The sequence below is a fragment of the Nycticebus coucang genome, chromosome 11 (genome assembly GCF_027406575.1).
Source record: "Nycticebus coucang isolate mNycCou1 chromosome 11, mNycCou1.pri, whole genome shotgun sequence".
NCBI classification, from domain to species: domain Eukaryota; kingdom Metazoa; phylum Chordata; class Mammalia; order Primates; family Lorisidae; genus Nycticebus; species Nycticebus coucang.
This window is the reverse complement of record NC_069790.1, coordinates 119291946-119315360: the sequence shown is the minus strand read 5'-3', so window position 1 is coordinate 119315360 and position 23415 is coordinate 119291946. Positions and strand designations below refer to the sequence as shown.

Here is a 23415-nt window from a genome sequence, read left to right as displayed (position 1 = left end):
TGAGAGCAGGAACCGGGTCACATGTGCACTCATGCCATCATGTTTATTGAGCACCAATTAGGGTAAGAAACTGAAGCCTTCACAGTTCTGCAGGGCTTTTCATGTCATACTCAGCTATTTATTTTACAAAAGAGGAAGCCTAAGCCCAGGTCTGGGAGAGTTTGGGGCCCAAGGCTCCCACCTCCCAGTCCGGGGCACCCTAGGCTCCTGCACTCCCAAGCTTTCGTTGACTCATTTCGATGTGAATAATGTTCTTTAAATACATCCTATTGAGAGCTGGGCAAACTCCCAAAGCCTAGCTCAGAGCTGCACATTCAGTGTTTTTTTTTGGGGGGGGTGGGGGAAGAGCCCGCTAGAGGCTAGTAATTTGTGGTTTGCACAGGGCGTTTTGCCCTCTCACCTGAGGCTGATGGGTAGGATCCACGGCCCAGAAGGATGGTGTCTCTTCTTTACAAAACCAAGGGAGCTTGGCTGATTTGTGGGATACTTACCCTCACCCCAGAAATGGCAATGTTATTGCCCCAACTCTGTTTAAGACTTTGGGAAAGCTATGAGTGGCCAGAGGGCACCAGGAAGTGGCACAGCCAGGGACCCAGGCCCGCAGAAGCAGGCCCCAAAGCTAGTCACCTCTCAGTCTCAGACAAGACAGTGACCTATCAGGATAGCCCGGAATCCATCCCTCCAGCTGCAGAATCACGCAGACCAGGGCCACTCTAGAGGCAGCACCTGAGTGGCGTGATAAAGAGTCACAAGACACTAACTGTCCTCAAGTCTCCATGAAGCCTGACTGCCAGAACTTCCAGTCTGAACCTTGTGCTTTGATAAGTATTTGGTTGAAATACACAGCCCATAGGGAAAGGCTTCCACTGAAGCCAGAACCCCACTCATTCCAGAAGATAAAGATGATTCCTGAAGGATTCTGACGGGAAAGGGCTGGTGACCAACATGGAAGAGAAAAAAGTAGGCTTCATGTTTGTCCCTGTGTCTCTAAATCTGACCCTGACAACTCTAAGGTGAGGTAGGACACACCAGGGCCATAACCTCTTTTGACAGTAACCATGACACTAACAGTGGTTGAAAGATTCACCCAGATCTCCCTGCTCAACTCTGCCTCAGAGCCTGGATTTCTCAAGAGAACACTTCGAAGAGGAGGCAGCCCGACCTTAATGGGACAAAGCAGGCCTGGAGAACTGACCAGCCTCACCCAGCCCAGGGTCTTCTTGGAGAAGAGCTTCCTAGGTGCTCTGCATCCCTCCCTCCCGCTCCCCAGAGTGTTTGGGGTCCAACTAATAGACCTTGCACATGATGAATACTGAGACCCTGGGGACAGGAAGTGTTATTCACTGCCCTCACAACTGGTAATAAAAGTCAATAATGCATATTATTCTGCAGAGGTAGAAGGACTAGGAATACTGGGCCTCACTCTGGGCAGAAAATACACCTGCTAAGACACTTTCTTGCCAGAACAGCAGCCTCGGTCTCTCCATCAAGACCCACAGGCCGGTGGACACTGAGCTCCTCTTCCAGCCCTGCCAGCCCCCTACATGGAAGAGGTGCCAGAATGATTCCTTCCCCTCAGGAGCTCTTGGTTCCCTTCACAACTACACACATCACAAAAGCACTAGAAAGGCTCCATAGAAGGAAAAATAATTCAAAATGACAAAGTAGCAAACTCAGTCTACAATGTCTTTTCTTCAGGCTGTCCACTCACTCTGTGGTCTCTCATGCTGATGGCAGGCAAGAGATATCTGTGCACAAAAATCAATGTCCCAGGTCCCCAAGTGTCTCTATCATAGGCTATGATCTCTGATCCTCTTAACTGTGGTACCTGCCAGACCCCCAACCAAAAATTGGCATTCTTTAAGCCCTAAGGAACCATTTATAAGTTAGGAATGTAGAAAAGGCCACAAGAATGGCAAACTTAGAAAACAGGAAATGGAGTCTAGTCATACACATCACTCCGTCACCAAAAGGACCCTGCTTCCCATCTGAATGGAAACAAAACAAAACAAAAACCCACTGTCTCCAAACCATCCCAGATATGGAAGCAGAGCCAGGCAGCAGGGAAGGCCCCGCAGACAGAGCGCAGAACCTGCCTGGTCAGCCCTCTTCCATGTGGCTGGGGTGGGGCAGGGGTGGGCTCCTGTGGTGGGCAGAGGGAGTGAGGAAGTGCGGGCCCGCTTGGCCTCGGGAGTGAGTCTGCATGTGGACAGCCAGGTGGTGATTCCGGTTGAAGGCCCGGCCACACTGGGGGCACTGGTAGGGCCGCTCGCCGGTGTGTATTCGCTGGTGCCGGAAGAGGTCCGAGGGCCGGCGGAAGGCCTTGCCGCAGTAAGGACAGGCAGGCCAGCCCTGGCTATTGCCCGTGTGCAGGCGCTGGTGCAGCAGCAGACTCTTCCGCTCCTGGAAGAAGCGCAGGCACTCGCTGCAGTGGTACACTTTGGTAGCCGTTGGCCTCCGCCCCATGAAGGCACGGCCAGCCAGGGAGCGGTGGCCCTCAGGCACCTCAGGGAGCCAGCGGATGACAGGGCCGGGGACCACCACCTCTCCTGGCTCCAGGGCACCGTGGCCTTCCCTCCACCCGGTGGGCGAGCTGCTCCTGGCCTCCCTATGCTCTTCCTCCACGTGGGTCCGCTGATGAATCGTCAGGTTAATCTTCAGGCGGAAGCTCTGCCCGCAGTCAGGGCAGGGGAAGGCCCGCTCCCGGCGGCGAGAGAGAACTCGGGGCGCTTCCCCCACAGCCCCTGGTGGCCGTGGGTCCCTCACCCGCACCTGCACCCTGGGCACACCCTCAGCATGATGCCTGCTGGGGCCCCCAGTCCTGCTCCGGGGCCCTTGGGGGATTCTACATTCGGTTTGGCTCAGGGACGCCCCCAGGAAGAGCTGCTCCGGCATCATCTCGTCTTCAGACTGTGTCTCCGTCTTGATGACCACACCACCACCTGGCAAAAGGAATCCACACTGGCTTCCAAGTAGACCTCACTGCCCTGTCCCCAGTGCTCGCTTCCAAGCTCAGCCCAGCTCCTGCCTCTCCAGAATCCTCTGTCCTGAGTGCTCACAGCATACAGGCACTGCCTGGTGATTTCATTCGGTCCTGTTTGCCTCATTCCTGGAGGCTGCCTGAGCTAAGGACATCAGGAGAGAGGACACCAAGCTGCCAACCAGAAGCCAGGGAGCCGGGAGGTCAGCAGTCAGCCATAGCAGAGATTGATGGGTGGGAAGATGAAGAGGAGGCTGAGACCTGGAGGGTGAGACACGTGGCACCGCACAGGTGCTGACAGGAACCCAACCCCCACCCCCACCCCAAGATCTGATGACAAGGTCAGGTGCATGAAGGGCAAGGAGCCCTGCTGCTCCAGACTATGCTAAGAGGCCCCCACGGCCTGGAGCTGGTGAGTGACTTACCCAGGCTCAAAGTTACTCATCCACACAACAAATCACACAGGGCATGCAGACCTGGCACTGCACTCACTGGCGACAGAGGCACCAGGACCTCAGTCTGGGCCTCACTTGACTCTGAGGGAGACTGAAGCATAGATGTTTCAAGGACAGGGCAGTGGAGGACAGGCTGAGACAGCAGGGGCTAAACACAGTGATATGCCCAGGACCTTAGACCTAAGATCTCACCAGACAGCTCTCTGGGATTCCTACCACTAGGAAGGCTCCTGGTGCCAAGCCCTATCAGGAGACCACAGACTCTAGGCAGAGGGACCGAGGGACCTGAATCACATCTCAGGCCACACATGTACACTGCAAGCCACAGGGGACTGCAACCTGGCCACTTCACAGGGCTGCTATGAGGCCAGGACAAGACCATGTGAGTGCCTTTCTCATCGTTATCAGACTGCAAACCCAGCATGCCACACCTTTCCACCCATGCCAGACCTCGATGGGGAAAGAGTACCACAGATTGATCTGGGTCCCCACAGTCTAGAACAGGCGTCCTCAAACTGCGGCCCGCGGGCCACATGAAGCGGTGTGAATTGTATTTGTTCCCATTTTGTTTTTTATTTCAAAATAAGATATGTGCAGTGTGCATAGGAATTTGTCAAAGTTTTTTTTTTTTTAACTATAGTCCGGCCCTCCAATGGTCTGAGGAACAGTGAATTGGCCCCCTGTTTAAAAAGTTTGAGGACGCCTGGTCTAGAAGGAACAGCTGGGGACTGAGGGAAGGAACCTTCAGAAGGAAGTCCCACTCCAGGTGCCCTCACCTGACCCATCCTGCCCCAAAAGGGCTCTGAGCACCTGGTGAGGCACTGCCATGGCCACAGGTGCCTCCTCCCTGCACTCACCTGGCTCCAAGCTGGGCAGGATGTCCCTGGGAGGGGAGGCTGGTGACTCCCTATCTGAAGACTCTCCCTCCTGTTTAATCAAGGACAAAACGCTGGTGCTGGCTGGAGGCTCTGTGAGAGAGAATCCTGTGAGGGCCTTTCCCAATGCTGGATTCCGACATTGGATGTCCCCAACAGGCCCTAGACATGCTCAAGTATCTGTGAGACGGGGCCAGAGGGCTTCTGTTTAGAGAGCTTCAGAGGTGACAGAGCTACGAAGACCACGCTCCCCACCCCCATTGCAGGCCAGTTTTAATGACTTAGCCCCTCGCCATCTGTCACCATCGTAGGCCTCAAAAGGACAAAGAGTTTGGGGAGTTCCCAGGACATAGCTCCAGATCTGCAATGGAGCAGAGACACTGCCTTCCCACCTAAAAAGGTCCCAGCAGCATCAGTCCAACTCCAAGAGCAGAGCCTAAACTTACACACCAGTTGGGAAGGAGGAACACAGGGACGGGAGGGGATGTCACCTCCAGCCTGTGGAAGGTCACATTCAGTGGGGGAGATATACTGAAATTGCTAGAGAGAAAGCAACCAGAGGCCAAACACCAAGTCAGCACAAGAAGTGGCTAGAAGCCAGGCCAGCAAAGCATACAAGGGTACAGAGACAAGGCTCTCCAGAGGCCTGGCCAAAAATAACACCAAGTGCCCTCTGAGTCACACATTGCTGTGACATGACGGGCATCAATTGCCTTTTGACCTCTGAAGGGATGAATAAAGCCAGAGTTCCTAATAGGTCTTCAGGAAGAGGACATTTACAGAAAAATTAGGAGGGGACATGTCTGGGTCACCCTATAGGAATCCAGTGTTGGGAAAGGCCCTCACAGGATTCTCTTTCACAGAGCCTCCATTCTAGGACAGGCCACACATGGCCCCACTGATGTGACCCTCTCAGAATCCATAACATGTGGCCTGCACACCCATCCCCTCACTTTAGCCAGACCAGTTTTTCAGGCTCCCAACACGTGTGAGGAACCCACCCCTCTGCTCAGACGGTTTTCTCATGCAGAGAATGCCCAAACCTACCTTCTTGTAGGCCTGTCTCAGGGGCCCCTTGCCTAGGAAGCCTGTCTAGCTCAGGCCAGCCATCTCTCCCGCCTCTAAGCTTCCAGCTCTGATCCCCAGGACCCTCTTTCCATGACCACATGCTGCCTTGGGACAGCTGATATCCCTCTGTTTCAGCTGTCCTCACTCACCAGCGCCCAGCCCAGCTGGAGTTGCTCTTGCCTCCAAGTCTCCCTGCTGCTCCAGGGCTGGCGCCTCTTTTGGCTCCTCCAGGGCTGGGCTGAGTGGGCTGGCAGCATGCTCTGGATGTGGAGGGAGGTCTGGGAAATGCAAATAGTGTCAATGAGCACAACATGGAAACATGGAAGTCTCCCACCCCATTGGCCAGGGACCCTCTGTGGAAGAGCAGAGCAGAATCAAGGGGATCCTGGGACATCACCTCAAACACAGGTGATGATGATCATCATCTAATGGCCAGATTCTAGTCCAAAGCCTCCATGACCAACAGAAGGAACCTGAACAGCACAGTAATTCACAGTAATCATCACCAGACAGGTCAGGATAGAGCAGGGTCAACAACCTGGCTTTTTGACTGGGTGCTGTGGCTCACACTCATAATCCCAGAATTTCAGGAGGCCAAGGCCAGAGGATCACTTGAGGCCAGGAGTTTAAGATTAGCATGGGCAACACAGCAAGATATCCCATCTCTATAAAAAAAAAATTTTTTTTAATCTGTCTTAAGGGAGAGAAAAGAAATGCCACGTGGCCTATTCTGCCAGCTGATGGGGTAGCTGCTAGCCCCCCTGGTGGCCTCCTCCTCCAAGCTGCTCTCTGTCACATCAGGGAGACCAGGATGAGGCAGAAATATATACTGAAGATGTGTCCCTTGGAGTGTCCACGCTTCGACACCTGCTCTCCTGATACCCCTGTGTTGACACAAAACATGTGCTCAGATTAGCACCTGCCTCCCCAGGGAATTATAACCAACCCAGCTGTTACTAAGATTTTCAAATAATGAAGCCTGGAAATGAGCATGTGTACCCTTTCCTACAGGAAACAAAGCTCTGACTTTTTTTTTTTTTTTTTTTTAGACAGAGCCTCAAGCTATTGCCCTGGGTAGAGTGTGGTGGCGTCACAGCTCACAGCAACCTCCAACTCCTGGGCTGAAGCGATTCTCTTGCCTCAGCCTCCCAAGTAGCCGGGACTACAGGCACCCGCCACAACACTGGCTATTCTTTGGTTGTAGTTGTCATTGTTTGGCAGGCCTGGGCTGGATTCCAACTCGCCAGCTCTAGTGTATGTGGCTGGTGCCTTAGCTGCTTGAGCTACAGGTGCCACCAAAGCTCTGACTTTTTAAGGAAAAAACACTGTGATAAGAAAAAGAAACACATGATGAGCAAAAGACTGACAGCAAAAGGGCTGATGGAACTCTATTATCTGAGCTAAAATCAGTTAACGGCTCACATCAAGTATCCATTCATGCTGAGAAGAGTTTGAAATCAGAAGTTTATAAAGGGACAGACAGGAAGTCCAGAATCGAATGAAAAAAGTGGCTCTATCTCTAAACCTAAGTTTGAACAGTCTGTTAGATTTTCCTGAACTGCAGGGTCCAGAGACCAATGATTTATCAAAGATAGAAAAGCAATCTATGTGGAACCCTGTCCACTCTGCCTGGACTGACAATTCTCTTCTAAAAGCAGTGGTAAAACCAGCTGCAGGGATGTCAAGGAGTAACATAACGGTAAAAAAAATAATCCAGCTGAATCTTAACTGATACCATTGGTACCAACTCCCCTTCACATATAAGGGAGTTACTGTAGACACCTAGTTTACACTGTTTGGCACACTATCTACAGATCTGTCACCAGCCCCTAAGAATGCTGCTTTCATGATAAACCTAAATAGAGTTGCTCTATCAGCAGATCCTAAAAATTTTAGAATATCATCCTCTGAAGTTTAATCAATGGATCCTTCCTTCAACAAAGAGAAACACATTGTTCAACCTACTCAAAAATCCAAACCAACACAAGGGGTGACTGAGCAAAATGAAGTCTCAAGAATGAAAAAAAGAAAGGTCTAAATCAAAGTATGATATATCCTAACAGTTCAAGAGCCACCAAGAATTGAAAATTTTAAAATAGTGGGAAGAAGAGCCAGATTCCGGTCCACCTGGGTAAGGGGTGAATGCTGACAGCACCAGAAATGCAGGGTCACCCCCAGAATCAAAGCCATCCTGCAAACCACTGGTGTTCCAGGTCTGAGCAGAGCTGGGCCCCTCCAAAGACACCTGTCAGTCAAGTCCCCAACACTACCCCTTAGACTACACAGGCCCCTGATGAAGAAGGAGAAACAGTAGGAGCTCTCCCAAACCAAGACACCAACATCACTGAAGACTATTTTGAACCTGCCAGCACAGGTGTATGTGGCTGGTGCCTTAGCCGCTTGAGCCACAGGGGCCGAGCTGCTGAAGACTATTTTGAAAGAATGGCAGGAGACAGCAGCAGCATCTCCCAGAAAATGCTGTGAGCGCAGCTTTTGCCAGTAACAATGCACAGAGTAGAGAGCAATGGTGACAATCAGTCCCTCAGGCACATGGACCCTCAGCTCCAGGAGGATGGAAAAAACAATGTAGGTCAAAGTCTCCAGATTTCAGTCTGATAAATCTACAATCTTTTCTTTTATAAACTAACATATTCTGACCTGTAGGCTACGAGGAGAGAAGTTTACTTTCCTAGTTTCCCTGTAAGTAAAGGGTTGGTTTATTTGAATAAAGATTTGTTTTTATTACATGGGAGGCTCAGCAAGAGAATTGCTTAAGCCCAAGAGTTTGAGGTTGCCTTGAGCTATGATACCATAGCACTCTACCCAGGGTGACAGCTTGAGACTCTGTCTGGAAAAAAAAAAAAAAAAAAAAAAAAAAATTTTTTTAAATGATTCTGGCTGTTTAGGAGCCCCTAGCTCAGAACACTACAATAGTGGCTCCAAACCTAACTCCCTTACCAGGTTGGTATAGAAGAATCCCTTGGGGAGCACCCCCTGATTCTAATCAGTAATTCCAGGTGGGGCCTAGGAAATAGGCACTTTTTAAAAACTTCCTATAGCAAAAAAAGGTGAAAAATTCATAGAAAAAATAAACTTAAATGGCCCTTAAATATATAAAAAAATTTAACCATGGGCAGCGCCCATGCCGGCCCCATAAACTGAGGGTGGCAGGTTCAAACCTGGCCCTGGCCAAACTGCAACAAAAAAATAGCCGGGCATTATGGCAAGCACCTGTAGTCCCAGCTACTCAGGAGGCTGAGGCAAGAGAATCGCCTAAGCCCAGGAGTTGGAGGTTGCTGTGAGCTGTGTGTGACACCACGGCACTCTACCAAGGGTGATAAAGTAAGACTCTGTCTCTACAAAAAAAAAAAAAAAAACTCAACCACACTCAATAAAAGAGGTGCCATTAAGGCTATACTGACATATTTCTTTTTTTTTTTTTTTTTTTTGTAGAGACAGAGTCTCACTGTACCACCCTCAGGTAGAGTGCTGTGGCGTCACATGGCTCACAGCAACCTCTAACTCCTGGGCTTATGCGATTCTCTTGCCTCAGCCTCCCGAGCAGCTGGGACTACAGGCGCCCGCCACAACGCCCAGCTATTTTTTGTTGCAGTTTGGCCAGGGCTGGGTTTGAACCCGCCACCCTCGGCATATGGGGCCGGCACCCTACTCACTGAGCCACGGGCGCCGCCCTATACTGACATATTTCTTCCCCTTTAGATGGACAAAAATTCTAAAAGATTGCCAGATTCTCTTGACAAGGCTGTAGGGAAGAGCCCTCTTCTATAACACTGATACAAGGCAAATGATATGAGCACTATGGAAGGGAATTCGGTGATAAATTCTACAAAAATTACATATTCATTTACCTTTTGACCCAGGAGTCCAGCAAATCAAAGACAGGTTGGCAAAAAAATGAACTGGATTTATGTACAAAGTACTCCTTTCAGTATTATTTATATAAGCAAAATACTGGAAAGAATCCAAGTGTCCACAGTGGGGACTGGTGAAATAAATGATCACATCACAGAACACTCTGAATCCCCAGAAGACCTAAGGAAGATCTTTACACCCCCACATAAAGTAATCTCCAGGACACACTAGACAAGACAGGGTGGGGTACAAATGTACCTGTTACTGATATCTCCAAAAGGAACACTGCACGTATAAATAAACTAATAAATGTATCCCTAGGGATAGGAGTCAAGGATGAAAATAGACTTCTCTACATGTACCTCGCTAAATCAAGTTTTGTGGTTTTTATTCTTTTTAAGACAGTGTCTCACTCTGTCACCCTGGGGTTGAATGCTGAGGCATCGTCAAAGCTCATAGTAACCTCAAACTCTTGGGCTGAAGTGATCTTCATGCCTCAGCTTCTCATGTAGCTGGGACTATCGGTGCCTGCCACATCACCCAGGTAATTTTTTCTGTTTTAGTAGAGACAGGATCTCACTCTTGCTCAGGTTGGTCTTGAACTCCTGAGCTCAAGCAATCTGCCTGCCTCAACCTCCCAGAGGGCTAGGACTACAGGCGTGAGCCACTGAGTCCAGCCTGCTAAATTGTTTTGACTTTGCACAACAAAAATATCTTACATATTCAAAAAATTAACTTAAATCATAAAATAAAAAAGAGCAATCTCTAAAGATCTAAAAATAAATAGAAACGAATGGATACAACTGCATACCAAATTGGTGACATAAATGCATAGAGAAAATAATTATTTCAAATAAATTTTTGTCTTTTCCTTGAGACAGAGTCTCACTATGTTGCCTTGGTAGAGTGCCATTGGCATCACAGCTCACAGCAACCTCAAACTCTTGGACTTAAGCAATTCTCTTGCCTCAGCCTCCCAAGTAGCTAGGACTACAGACACCCACCACAACGCCTCGCTTTTTTGTTGTGGTTGTTGTTGTCATTGTTGTTTGGCAGGCCCAGGGGCGGGATTTGAACCTGCCAGCCCCAGTGTATGTGGCCGGCACCCTAGCTGCTGAGCTACAGGCGCCAAGCCAATTATTTCAAGTGACTTTAAACTTTTCTAAGAGACAGGGTCTAGCTTTGTTGCCCAGGCTGGAGTACAATAGCATGATTGTAACCTCACCCTGCTGTGCCCCGATGATCCTCCTGCCTCAGCCTCTTGAGTAGCTGGGACTACAAGTGTGCCACCACATCCGGATATTTTTTTTTTTATTTTTTTGTAGAGACAGGAGTCTCACTGTTGCCCAGGCTGGTCTGGAACACCTGGCTTCAAGTGGTCCTCTTGCCTTGGCCTCCCAAAGTACTGGGATTATAGGCATGAGCTACCAAGCCCAGTCTAAAAGGTATTAACTTGTCTGTAAGTCCCAAATAGAACATATGCAGAAAATAAAGAGAGCTGCAAAGAAATCTTAGATTTCAATCTAAGGTCTAATTGTTAGTATAATTACTGGCTTCATTATTTTGAAATTGTAAGACATTACAGGATAATTAAATGTTAGGATTGGATATCAAATCATGCATAAGTAATTAGGCTAATTTAGTTGGGAATTTAAGATTTCCATGTAAAAGGAAAGTAACATACAAGTATAAAATCAAGAATATTAAATTGGTGGGTGGCGCCTGTGGCTCAGTGGGTAGGGCGCTGGCCCCATACACCGAGGGTGGCTGCAACAAAAAAATAGCCGGGCATTGTGGTGGGTGCCTGTAGTCCCAACTACTCGGGAGGCTGAGGCAAGAGAATCACCTAAGCCCAAGAGCTGGAGGTTGCTGTGAGCTGTGATGCTACAGCACTCTACCAAGGGCGACAAAGTGAGACTCTGTCTCAAAAAAAAAAAAAAGAAAGAATATTAAATTTGTGTTCAAAATACCAATATAAACTCATGATTTTTTCTGTTTTCAAAAATAGTATTTTTCTGAAAAAGCCTAGAAGTAATGTTAAAAATTAGGAAAAACTAACACTCACATTGGGGGACCTAAATACCATTCCTCACTGAAAGGAATCAAAAATCCATGAAGAAATGTTGATTCAGGTCTGGGGGAGGAAACACACAGATGAATCTGTCACATCTTTTGGGCACTGGGTTAACATCAAAATGACCTATGGGCCCACTTAAAGAATTCCTGCTGGCTCAGTGCCCGTAGCACAGTGGTTATGGTGCCAGCCAAAGCCTGGGCCACAGCTAAACAATGACAACTGCAACAACAACAACAAAAAAAAAATGGCAGAGCGTTGTGTGGGGTGCCTGTAGTCCTGGCTGCTTGGTAGGCTGAGGCAAGAGAGTCACTTGAGCCCAAGAGTTTGAGGTTGCTGTGAGCTGTAACGCCACAGCATTCTACCAAGGGTGACATAGTGAGACGCTCTCTCAAAAAAAAAAAAAAAAAAGTCCTACTAAAGATAGGACAATTTAAGCAAGAAAAGAATAGCTTCAGCGGTGCCTGTGGCTCAAAGGAGTAGGGCGCCAGCCCCATATGCCAGAGGTGGCAGGTTCAAACCCACCTCCGGCCAAAAAAAAAAAGAAAATAATAGCTTCAAAAGAATGACACACACAAAATATTCAACAATTTGTAGAGTCATAATAATACTTCAAATAAAGAAAGCCCAAGTTATGAGTCACCCCCAGAGAATACTAAGGCAGTGACTCTTCATTCTGAAACTGATGCAGGAAAGAATTAAGGATCTATCTTGCCTCTTCTATACAGGTTATATTTCAGGATAACTACTACTCTTGCCTGGTGCAGTGGCTCACACCTGCAATCCTAGCATTCTGGGAGGCTGAGGCGGGTGTACTGCCTGAGCTCAGGAGTTCAAGACCAGCCTCAGCAAGAGCGAGATCCCCATCTCTAAAAATAGCCGGGGATTGTGGCAGGCGTCTGTACTCCCAGCTACTTGGGAGGCTGAGGCAAGACAATCACTTGAGCCCAATAGTTGGAGGTTGCTGTGAGCTATGACGCCATGGCACTCCACCAAAGGTGACAAAATGAGACTCTGTCTCAAAAAAAAAAAAAAAAAAAAAAAACAAAAAAAACTATTCTTTGTAAAAGAATTTCTGCTATTAAGTCCAGAAGTGATGACAGAATTTCACCATACTGCAAACACCAATGAAATAATGAATCCAGACAATATTCAATGATAATTACAATCATCAGGGGAATGATGGAGAACTTTACAATAGAAGAATAAGGTTGACAATTGCTGCAAGACAGACAGCTAGACTTCTTGTACCTCCTGATGTGTTACAGCACCGTACAGGCACCACATCTGAAGCAGTTTTGTCAAAAAATTGATCTTAAGCCTAAATAAGCCTTTAGAGCTACCTACCAGCTTATAGGAAATGCAAGAAATAAAAGAGCAAAAAAAAAAAAAAATAAAAAAAAAAGAAAGAAAGAAAAGAGCATGCTAAATGACACCAAATCCAAAATATGACCATTAAAAAAGACATAAGAAATGACAATGAGATGTCAACAAATAAATGGCCTGGGGGATCCATCAACGACAAATGGATAGACAAAATGTTGTATACCTGCACAACAGGGCATTATGCAGCAGAGAGGAAAAAAGTATTGACATGCTAACACAGGGACAAACCTTGAAAACATATTGCACAGTTCCATTTATATGAAGTGTCCTGAATGGGCAGATCCATAGGAGCAAAAAGCAGATCAGTCGTTGCCTGAGGCAGGAGAACAGGGAGAGGGGACAGGAGAGACTGCTGGTGGGAATAGGGTTTCCTTCCAATGGAACAAGAAGTGTCTAAAATTGGATTGTGGTGCTAGTTGGACTCCTCTGTGAATATGCTAAGAAACACTGAATTGTATACCTTTATAGGTGAATTGTACAGGATGTGAATTATATCTCAACAGGAGTGTCAGAAAAGGATGGGGAGGTGTTTACAGTCTTTTTGTAGACTCAGGAAACACATAAACTAAATGGAACCTGTAGACTTTGGTCTGTTAGAATTAGGATGAAAACACCTGTAGAAACATTTTAGAGACAATCAGGGAATAGAAAACAAGGGCTAAGTATAAGAAGACATTCTGTGGGTGTAACATTGGTATTGTAGTTGTGTTTGGAAAAAAGAAAAGAACAGATGGATGAAGCAAATGTAGCAAACTCTCAATTACTGTTGAGTCTGGGTGATGATCCTTTGGAAATTCACTGTAATAATCTATTTTCATTTATTTTTTAAAATTTATTTTACTAAAGTCCCTGCAGGATTCTGATTTGTGGTCCCTTTTGGAAGCACTGTCCTGTATGTCAGCGATAGGGATGGAGCATGCCCAGCCTCTCCCAAGAGCCACTTCCAGAGGGAAGCAGTCCCTGTCCCTGACAGGCGTTCCCACTGCAGCTGAAACTGGGGAGCAGTGATGTGGGCACAGGCTAGATGTGGACATCCCCAAAGACTTCAGGATGCAGCAAAAATGCTGCAGCTGTTATTACTATTAGTAATAAGAAGTCCCCACAATTATAAAATGCACCAGCGTGTACATGTTCATCATTGTATTTAGTTCTCACATGAGGTGTGAATGTCTTGTAGTACAGATGGAGAAAGGAAAAACCTTCTACCTGCCTACTTGGGATGGCCTTGGAGAGATGGTGCCCTGCTTTGGGTTAAGCATCTATGCTCTCGTCCTGGCCTCTGAGATTGTCTGGTAAGCCCAAGAGGACAGGACTGCAGTTCAGCCTGCCCCAGCTGCTCCCCATCTCGCCCCATCTTACCAGCTCCAGGCTTCCTTGGGCATGCTGCCTCCTCCTCATTCCCCTTCTCCTGGTCCCACTGGTCTCCAGGACAAGGCTTCTCTCCCCTCTCTATCCGGGTAAGGATGTCTGGTTTGGAGATGGCATAATCTATGCATAGAATGAGGAATGGGGAGAGCTAGGTCCCAGATGCCCACAGAGATACAGAGACCCCCCTCAAAGTAACAGAAGCCAAAGTAAAGATATAGACTGCAGGAGCCGGCCTTCAGACGGAGGCCTGAGTCCTTCCTGTGCTGCCTTACCCAGGGAGACCAGCGTCTCGTAGTTGCCCCTCATCACATGCTTGTAGAGCTCCTTCTGCCAATCCTCCAGCTTGCCCCACTCCTGCTCGGAGAAATACACGGCCACGTCATCAAAGGTCACGGGCACCTAGAACCACAAGTGTCGCAGGCGCTCACCCACATGCTCACAGGCCGGCCCCTCAGACTCCCCCAGCCCAGGGTGCCCAAGGGCTACCTTGGGAGCCTCCCCCTTGATCCCCGGGGGCAGCCGCAGGATCCAGAAGTTCCTGTTGCGCAGCAGGTTCTCCACATTCTCCAGCCGCCTCTGCAGCAGCCCGTACTCCTGCAGCAGGGTCCCCAGCACGGCCCACTTGCCCTCCAGCTGGTTGCCAAACTCCAGGGCCGTCTTCTCGCAGTCAGCCAGCTTCTTCTCGGCTGTTCCCGTGCGCCCCTCCAGAGTCAGCAAGCGGGCCAGGCAGGAATCTACCTTCTTCTCCAAAGCCTGAATGGCTGCCACCACTGTCCACAGTGTAATCTCCGTGGAATAGAGATATGAACTCTTCTCAGTGGCTGGCTGGGGTGATAGAGAAGGAGTCAAAGGCCTCTGGTTCTCTGTTTGTTTGTCCCTCTCCAAAGCCTGCTCACAAGAAAAGAGAGATGATTTAGGAATTATACAATCAAAATTTCCATTCCCCAAAAACCCTCAGAATTGTGACTGCCCTGGGAAAGCCCCATCTGGGATCCTGCGGGCTGGTTAGTAGCAGAGAGGAGGTGGACAGGGAGGCTGGGATATCACTTAGGAATTCAGCTTTGGTGACAGGAGATACTGGCTAGACCAAGCTGCTCACAAGTGGGAGGAAAAACATGGCCGCAGAGAGGAACATGAGCAGTCTCAGACAAGTAACTCTTCTTCCTGGGTCTCAATCTCATCCTCAGACAATAAAGGGCCAAGGCTTTGTAGCACAGAGAGAACATAAAGCACTGAAGTCAGACAGCCCAGGTGTGACTCACAGCTCTACCACTCATAAGCTGGCCAGCTGAGAGCAAGGTTTTTAAGATATCTTTCAACTTCACTTTCACATCTAGAAAATGGAGATAATAGTACCTACATAATAAGATTGTGAGAATGAATGAGCATCTGTGAAAAAAAAAAAAAACCTCTTAGTACAATGTCTAGCACACAATAAATATTAAACACGAGCTCTGTGTTAATAGGGCTAAGAACGTAATGACTACTATGGAATGAATGTTTGTGTCACTCCAAAAATCTGTATGTTCAAGCACTAATCCCCAATATGATGGCCCTTGGAGCTAGGACCTCTGGGAGGCAATTAGGTCATGAAGGAAGAGCCCTCATAGATAGGATCAGTGCCCTTATAAGAAGAGACACAAGGCTCAGTGCCCGTAGCACAGTGGTTATGGCACCAGACACATTCACTGAACGTGGCGGGTTCGAACTCGGCCCGGGCCAGCTAAACAACTGCAACAACAACAACAACAAAAATAGCTGGGCGTTGTGGCGGGCACCTGTAGTCCCAGCTACTTGAGAGTCTGAGGCGAGACAATCACTTAAGACCAAGAGTTTAAGGTTGCTGGGAGCTGTGATGCCAATGACACTCTACTGAGGGTGACATAGTAAGACTCTGTCTCAAGAAAAAAAAAAAAAAAAAGTGACACAAGAAAGATGATTTCTTCTTCTTCCAGTTAAGGACACAAGGAGAAGACAACCATCCAAAAAGCATGAAGAGAGCCTCAAAGGGAATCAAATCAACTGGCGCTTTGATGTTGAACCTCCAGCCTCCAGAACTATGAGAAACAAATTTCTGTTGTTTATGCCACCCAACCTATGGTATTGCCTTATGGCAGCCAGAGCAGTGAGATTGATGATGGTGAGGTCTTGGCTCAGGAATACAGTATGAAATAGTTGGCGAGGCCTTTTCTTCTCTCCACCTCTTTTATTCCATCATCTTTCAGTGCCTTGGAAAAAAGCATCTGATGTGCCTTAGCTTGCCTTGGTGTCTAATTTATAAGCCTTCGCTGTACAGATGCAAATGGCCCAGATCCCAGTTCATGTTGCTAAAAGCTTCCAGGATGACAAATTAGCATCTCACTCCTCCATTTCATTTGTCCTTCATGGTTTGAGTCCTAACTGTTTGACTTCCGAAATCGTCTCAAATCCATCCACTTTCCTCCTTCTCTGCTGCCATCATCTAGTCCAAGTCCCCATCAGCCTGGCCTGGGCCACTGCAAGTCTGCCCGCCAAATCTCCTCACTTCAGTCTTCTCTCCCACAATACAGAGAATAGTCAGGAATCTTTTAAAAACACAAACTAGATCATTTCATTTCCCCACTTAAAACTCTTCAATAGCTGCCCAGCGCCTAGGATAAGATCTCAACTTCGTGCCCTGGCTTATCTCTCTGACTGTACGGCCTCCTATGGGTTCCTAGGTCACACCAGCTCCCCTCCACCTTACTCTTTGCACACTGGGTCCCTCTCATCTTTCAGGCTCTGGCTTAAACATCACCTCACAGACACTTTCACTGCCCAACTCATCTAGCACAGGCTAGGTATAGTCCCTTCCTTCATGGCACTAATAATCCATACTTTCATGTGTTTGCTTGTTTTATGGTGTTTCCCCATGTTTGTTCCCCAGCATGTTATTTGCAGTTGTACTTACAGCTTTTTTTTTTTTTTTTTTTGCGACGGAGTCTTAAGTTGTCACCCTGGATAGAATGCCATGGCGTCATCATAGCTCACAGCAACTGCCAACTCTTGGGCTCAAGTGATTCTCTTACCAAAGTTTTCCTATTTTTAGTAGATATGGGGTCTCGGTCTTGCTCAGGCTAATCTTAAACCCATGAGTTCAAGCAATCCACCCACCTCAGCCTCCCAGAGTGCTTATTTCCAGCTTCTAAAAGAATGTCTCACTCATAACAGATGCTCAATAACTACTTACTGAATAAATGAATGACAAAAAAGCATTCTTTCAGTAACAATTACTGAACACTCAACACACTAAAGGTGCAACAATGCTAGGTGCCACAACTCACCCCTGTAATCCCAGCACTTTGGAAGACAGGGGTTGCTTGAGCCCAGGAGTTCAAGGTTACAGTGAGCTATGATTGCACCACTGTACTCCAGCCTGGGTGACAGAGCAAGACTCTCAATCAACCAAGCAATCAATCAGTCAATAAAGGTACAATGGGAATACAGAAAAATTAATGTGGTTCTTCCTTCTCCAGGAGAAAAATTCTGTATTTTTAGAAATACTTTTTTTTTTTTTTTTTTTTTTTTTTTCAATTTTTAAGAGACAAGGTTCTCACTCTGTTGCTCAAGCTGGACTTGAGCACCTGGCCTGAAGCAATCCTCCTGCCTCAGCCTCTGTAGAGATTGTAGGGATTGTAGGCCAGAGCCACAGCACGGAACTCTTAAACAGTGTGACAGAAAGGACTAACTAGAGTTGAGGACAAATATGTCCTGTTTGGAGACTTTGGGGCTTTCAGGTGCTGCAAGGCCCCAGAGGGAAAGGAGCAGGTGGATAGAAATAGTCAGATGGTACTGAAGCAGCAAGCTGGTGCCAGGTGGGCTGCCATGTCACCCACACTGCTATAGAAAGGCCTTCCAGCTCTCCCCGAACCCACCCACCCCAGGGAATAGGACCGTAAACAGAATCCCAAATCTTCCTCTCCCTTGCACTCAGGGAACCCAAAAGGAAGCATACCAAACTGACTAAAGGAGAGGTAGAGGAAGTTTCTTTTTAAAGCATCCAGAAAAAAATCAAGTATTGAAACTTCACTGAAGTGCATTAATAATAACATCACTCGTGAACTTTTTATAGATGTTTTTCTAATTTGTCAAAGAATGGCCAAAAGATTCTTTTCGTTGAGTGGAAGAACTGAACACTTATCAAACCAATATTCTAAAATCTGCTAAACTAACCTTTAAAAAGAAAAAGACAACATTTCCTCTTATATAAACACTTTCTTTCTCCTAGGTCCAGGTATAATACTAGATATCTTAAACTGGACTGTGCGTGAGGCTCCAGCATCCGCTAGAGAGTGATCTTGGGCCAGTCCCTTCCCCAGCCTCAGACACCGTGGGTGTCCCATGCTAGCGACCCCGCCCTCCCTGCCTGTCTTGGGAGGAGGCCGCGGGACCTCAAATGAGACAATGGGTGACGAGAACAGCTAGTCAGTTCGGCTAGAAGCGAGGTCGCATCGTAGTCTTCAATGAGACTTGGGCGCCCGGCTTGGCAGAGGCAGCACAGGGGCCTGCTTGTCCTCTCGTTTGACGTCCTGTCCCGCCCGCCGGGCCTGCAGTTTGGGCCGCCCGGTGGGTAGCTCCACGCAGTGCCCTGACAGCAGACTAAAGCCGAAGGCGGGTCTCGGGGGCCCGGCACGCGCCGGCTGGGTGGAGGCAGCGAGCGCGGAGGCTGCGACCAGGGTCCTCCCGACGAGTGGCCGAGGCGCTAGCCAAGACCCTCGCGCGGGCCCACGCGGCGGCGGCCTGGCCCATCCAGACGTCCGCGGGGCCCGGGGCGCTTACCGGGGCGGGAGCCGCTTCGGCCATGGCTGCCCGTGTCTCTCGTTCGGCTACGGTCACCGGGCCGGGCCTGTCGGGCCTTGCTCGGCTCGGCGCGGCGGCGACGGTGGAGGCGGAGCGGGAGCCGCCCAGCCTCGGAGGTCCCGCGGGCGGCCGCGAGCTGCGTCCCGAGCCACGTGCCCCACTGGCCCTTTAAAAAAAGAGCTGTGCTGGGCGGCCGGGCCCGAGGGCGAGCGCAGCGCCCCCTGCAGCCCGTAGGACCGCACGCCCAGGCCGCCCCGCGGCAGCCTCGCCTGGCCCCAGGCGCCGAGTCCTCCAGCAGGGCCGTGTCGGGTGGAGGCCGCGCTCGGACCGGCGGGCGCCTGACCCCTCTCCAGAGTGCAGGGCGCAGGGGAGCCGGCGGCCTGCGCGGGGCCCGGGCGACGGCCACTAAAGGCACCGCGCAGAACATTTCGGAACTCCGGGAGCAAAACTTCGCTGGGAAAGGAGGGCATTCCTGCTGGGTCTCAGAAGTTGATTCAGACTTGCTATTTTATCTGTTAAACGGACCTAACGTGACTTTTATTAGTTTGAGAAAAGAAAAAGTATAGACTGTGTGCCCAAGGAGAAGCCAGAGAAACAGGTGAAAGTTTTAACTGGGGATTCTTCTGTGGCTGGACTCCCGGCTGGGATCACAGCAAGAGTCAGTCGGTCCATCACAAATTCAGGGCCTGAGGCATCTTGAATAAACCATTCAATCTAGGACCCATTTTCGTCACAGCATCACAACATGCTGAGGCATCTTGAATAAAATGTGCTGCGTGCAGTTTAAGCTTTGTTTTCTGTTTTTTCTGCATTTCCCATTCATCTTACACTCTTTGTCCAACAAGCTAGCAAATTCTCCCTACTAGGAATTAATGTACAGTTTTGTTTGTGTTGGGGGGGGTAGTTTTTTCCATTTTGCGGGATGTGAGGGGTAGAGGGAGAAAGTTATTTCTGCAAATATTTGATCCAAACAAAATCGTGGCTAACTAACACAGCAAGAACATAAAGAAAAACGGATAGCTAAGTAAGGAGAACTTCCTAGAATTCCTGATAGGAAGTGTTACTTTAAAGTAATAAAAAAAAATCGATAGCATTATTCAGTTTGGAAATTCTTGCTGAAATAATCCATCCTGAGAGACAAATTGCAAATGTGTGTGTATACATTAAGAGCATCCCTGGGATCTCATCAGGGGTTAGTCCAATGCATTAAAGATTGTAACTGGTTGGGCAGTGCCTGTGGCTCAAGGAGTAGGGCTCCTGCCCCATATACGGGAGGTGGGGGGTTCAAACCCAGCCCCGGCCAAAAACTGGAAAAAAAAAATTATAACTGGTTGTGGCTTTAGAACAGTGTCTGATGCAAACAGTTTGGAAAGTAGATTGGAGAGTGAGAAAACATTATATAATGAGCTCCACTCAGAGAGTAGTCCTATAATTTTTGACAACTGGTCTTAGTCTTTTAGGAAATAAGTTCTTCACTCAGTGCTGCTCAAACTTTAATGTGAGAACCAGAGCCCCGTTTATCAGTTTCCCACAGCTACATCCCATTTCCATGCTGTGATTTTACAAATGTTTGTACTTTTTTTTTGTTTGTTTTTAAACAAACCCTGGCTTGGCACCTGTGGCTCAAGTGGCTAAGGCGCCGGCCACATACACCTGAGCTGGCGGGTTCGAATCCAGCCCCAGCCTGCCAAACAACAATGACGGCAAGCAAAAAATAGCCGGGCATTGTGGCGGTACCTGTAGTCCCAGCTACTTGGGAGGCAGAGGCAAGAGAATCGCTTAAGCCCAAGAGTTGGAGGTTGCTGTGAGCTGTGACGCCATGGCACTCTACCCAGGGTGACAACTTGGGACTCAGTCTCAAAAAAAATAAATATTGGGTGGCGTCTGTGGCTCAAAGGAGTAGGGTGCCGGCCCCATATACAGGAGGTGGCATGTTCAAACCCAGCCCTAGCCAAAAACTGAAAATAAATAAATAAATAAATAAATCATTTGGTGAGCACCTGTTGCGTTCATTGCTGTCGTTTCTAAGATGTGATCCCCGTCTTCCCAAAGCCGCCTGGCCTGCAGACTCTCCCTTGCTAGTTTCGTCCATCACTCCCTTCCCACTGCAGCTGATCAGGTCCTCACTGGCTCTTGCTTGGTCTCACTCAAAAACCTTACACCCTACCCCCCACAACAACAAAAAGCATGGTATAATTCTTTTTTTTTTTTTTTTTAAGAGACAGGGTCTCACTTTATCGCCCTCGGTAGAGTGCCGTGGCACGACAGCTCACAGCAACCTCCAACTCCTGGGCTTAGGTGATTCTCCTGCCTCAGCCTCCCGAGTAGCTGGGACTATAGGTGTCTGCCACAACGCCCAGCTATTTTTTTTGTTGCAGTTTGGCCAGGGCTGGGTTCGAACCTGCCACTTTTGGTATATGGGGCCAGCACTCTATTCACTGAGCCACAGGCTCCACCCCATGGTATAATTCTCATTAGATAGTTTTCCTAAATCAGTGGTTCTCAACCTTCCTAATGCCATGGCCCTTTAATACAGTTCCTGTGGGTCGTGACCCACAGGTTGAGAACCGCTGTCCTAAATCATAGCTAGAATCAGGTCACCCTCTTGCCCAAAATTCTTCAGCCCCCCTTTACCAATTGTGTAACATAGAAGCTTCTTTAGCCTGACTCAACCATAATGCCCGCTGCTTTCCTCTCACCTGGCTCCCTGGCCAAATGTGATGAATTACCATTTGTCTGTACACACCTGTAGTATCTGTTAGTCATGCCACCTCCATTTAGAATGTCTTTCATATCCTTAAAGGGCCAGTTCAAAGTCACCTCTCACAAAGCCTTCCCCAGTGTCCCACATGTAAAATAATTGTTCACTGGATTCTTATAGCTTTTTAGCATCACTTACTTGACAACATATACTATTCTACCTTGTATTAAATTCCCTTAGCAGCCTGTAAATTCAAGATGTCTGATTATCCTTTTATCCCTCTGTAGAATTTTGCTTACGGAGGCTGCTCAGGTTTTTGTGAGTAAACAAACTTTAACGAAATATGGAATCCTGGGTGGCACCTATAGCTCAGTGGGTAGAGAGAGCATGGCCACATACACCCAGGCTGGAGGGTTCGAACCCGGCCCCAGCCTGTCAAACAACGACAACTGCAACAAAAAAAGACGGGCATTGTGGTAGGCACCTGTAGTCCCAGCTACTTAGGAGGCTGAGGCAAGAGAATCACTTAAGCCCAAGAGTTTGAGTTTGCTATGAGTTGTGATGCCCCGGCACTCTATTTAGGGCAACATAGTGAGACTGTCTCAAAAAAAGAAAAATGGAATCCTGTGCTAGTTTAGGTAAGGGTTCTGCCAAGGTGCAAAACTGATTTTGGTAAAATATAAACTCAACTAGGGCAAAGATCTCCATCTTGTTCCCTGATGTGTCTCAAGTTTTTAAACAATGCACAGACAATAGGTGCCTGATATATTATTGTCAAGTGAAAGAAGTGAATGAGGGAAGCTTTCCCAGAGGGGCTTATAAACCAAAACAGTGAAAAATCATGTTCAGTTCAAAGAGGGGCATTGCTGAGAGAAAGAACAGCTTATTCAATCAATGACAGGAAGCCTAATGTGGCAGCAGTGTAATTTGGAAAGTAAAAGGAGAAAAATGGCAGATGCATGAGGTTGTCAAAGTCTTGAGTTCTATATAAAAATGTTTGCTCTTTATTGGTAGCTGCTGAAAGCCATTACAAAGTTTTGAGGAACGCCTGTGTCCACTTATTTTCAAAGACAGTAACTTCGGAGGCAAAAAGCTGTAATTAGGAGGAAGAGACTTAGGTTACTGAGTTCAGGTGAGTGACAATTAGGACCTCAAATATGGAACTAGGAAGGAGACAGGACAGATAAATCTCTAATGCTTGGCATTTAATTCTTCCTAAGGACTCCTAACTCGATCAGACCTGTCCTTCGGATAGCCCATTTCGTGCTTTCTCCTTAGCACCTAGCAGAGCAGGCTTTGAATGAAAGAAGCTGGGGCAGCCAAGAGGCTGTTTTTCTGTGAGACCCAAGATAGTGCCTCCACGTGCAGAGAATTGGGTAAAGACCTTGCAAAATGCAGATTCCGACATAGTGGGTCTGGGATGGGACCTGAGAATCTGCACTTCTACCAAACTCCTGAGGTGCCAATGCTGCTGGGGCGGAACCTATGCTCTGAGACTTAGAATCCAACTGTGACATTAAGCTACTTAACTGCAGAAGGAATAGCAACCCGCAGCCAAGTGTGTGGGTTCTGAAGCAAGATGGGTTCATACTACCTCTGCCTGTTAACTTCACATCTCAGGTCTCTGCCCACATCTCACGTGCAAAATCAGGTAAATGTTCACCACACAGGATGGTATGAGGAAAGATCTTAATTTCTTTATGCAAAGAAATTAAAAGTGCCTAGCATACAAGTGTTCAACAAATGTTAGCAGTAGTCCAAATGCTTGCTGCAAGTACTTCCCTGCCTCAAGGAAAACTTAAGTTCGCTGGAGAAGA

General features: G+C 48.0%; 1 protein-coding gene across 4 annotated transcripts; it reads right to left on the bottom strand.

Annotated features, from left to right (window-relative positions):
• Nucleotides 1-21: 21 nt before the first annotated feature.
• On the bottom strand, nucleotides 22-19067 carry ZNF783 (zinc finger protein 783). 4 transcript variants are annotated; one of them, XM_053608988.1, is made up of 8 exons: nucleotides 18877-19066; nucleotides 14566-14967; nucleotides 14352-14478; nucleotides 14071-14199; nucleotides 5528-5656; nucleotides 4293-4403; nucleotides 2506-2942; nucleotides 22-2403 (listed from the first exon to the last, which is right to left on the bottom strand). In XM_053608988.1, the coding sequence occupies exons 1-8, from the start codon at nucleotides 18898-18900 to the stop codon at nucleotides 2101-2103; spliced, it is 1662 nt and encodes a 553-aa protein (XP_053464963.1). In that variant the 5' UTR covers nucleotides 18901-19066; the 3' UTR covers nucleotides 22-2100. The 4 variants fall into 4 exon arrangements, with proteins under 4 accessions (XP_053464963.1, XP_053464962.1, XP_053464961.1 ...); XM_053608987.1 differs by having other exon boundaries at nucleotides 22-2942; nucleotides 14352-14433; nucleotides 18877-19067; XM_053608986.1 differs by having other exon boundaries at nucleotides 22-2942; nucleotides 18877-19065.
• Nucleotides 19068-23415: the final 4348 nt, after the last annotated feature.

Coding starts and splice junctions, on each gene's coding strand:
- ZNF783 (XM_053608986.1), bottom strand. CDS start 18,900: ATGGCCGAAGCGGCTCCCGCCCCG. Junction 14,479..14,565: donor TCAAGGGGGAGGCTCCCAAG/GTAGCCCTTGGG, acceptor TTGTGGTTCTAG/GTGCCCGTGACCTTTGATGA. Junction 2,943..4,292: donor CCTGCCCAGCTTGGAGCCAG/GTGAGTGCAGGG, acceptor TCCTTTTGCCAG/GTGGTGGTGTGGTCATCAAG.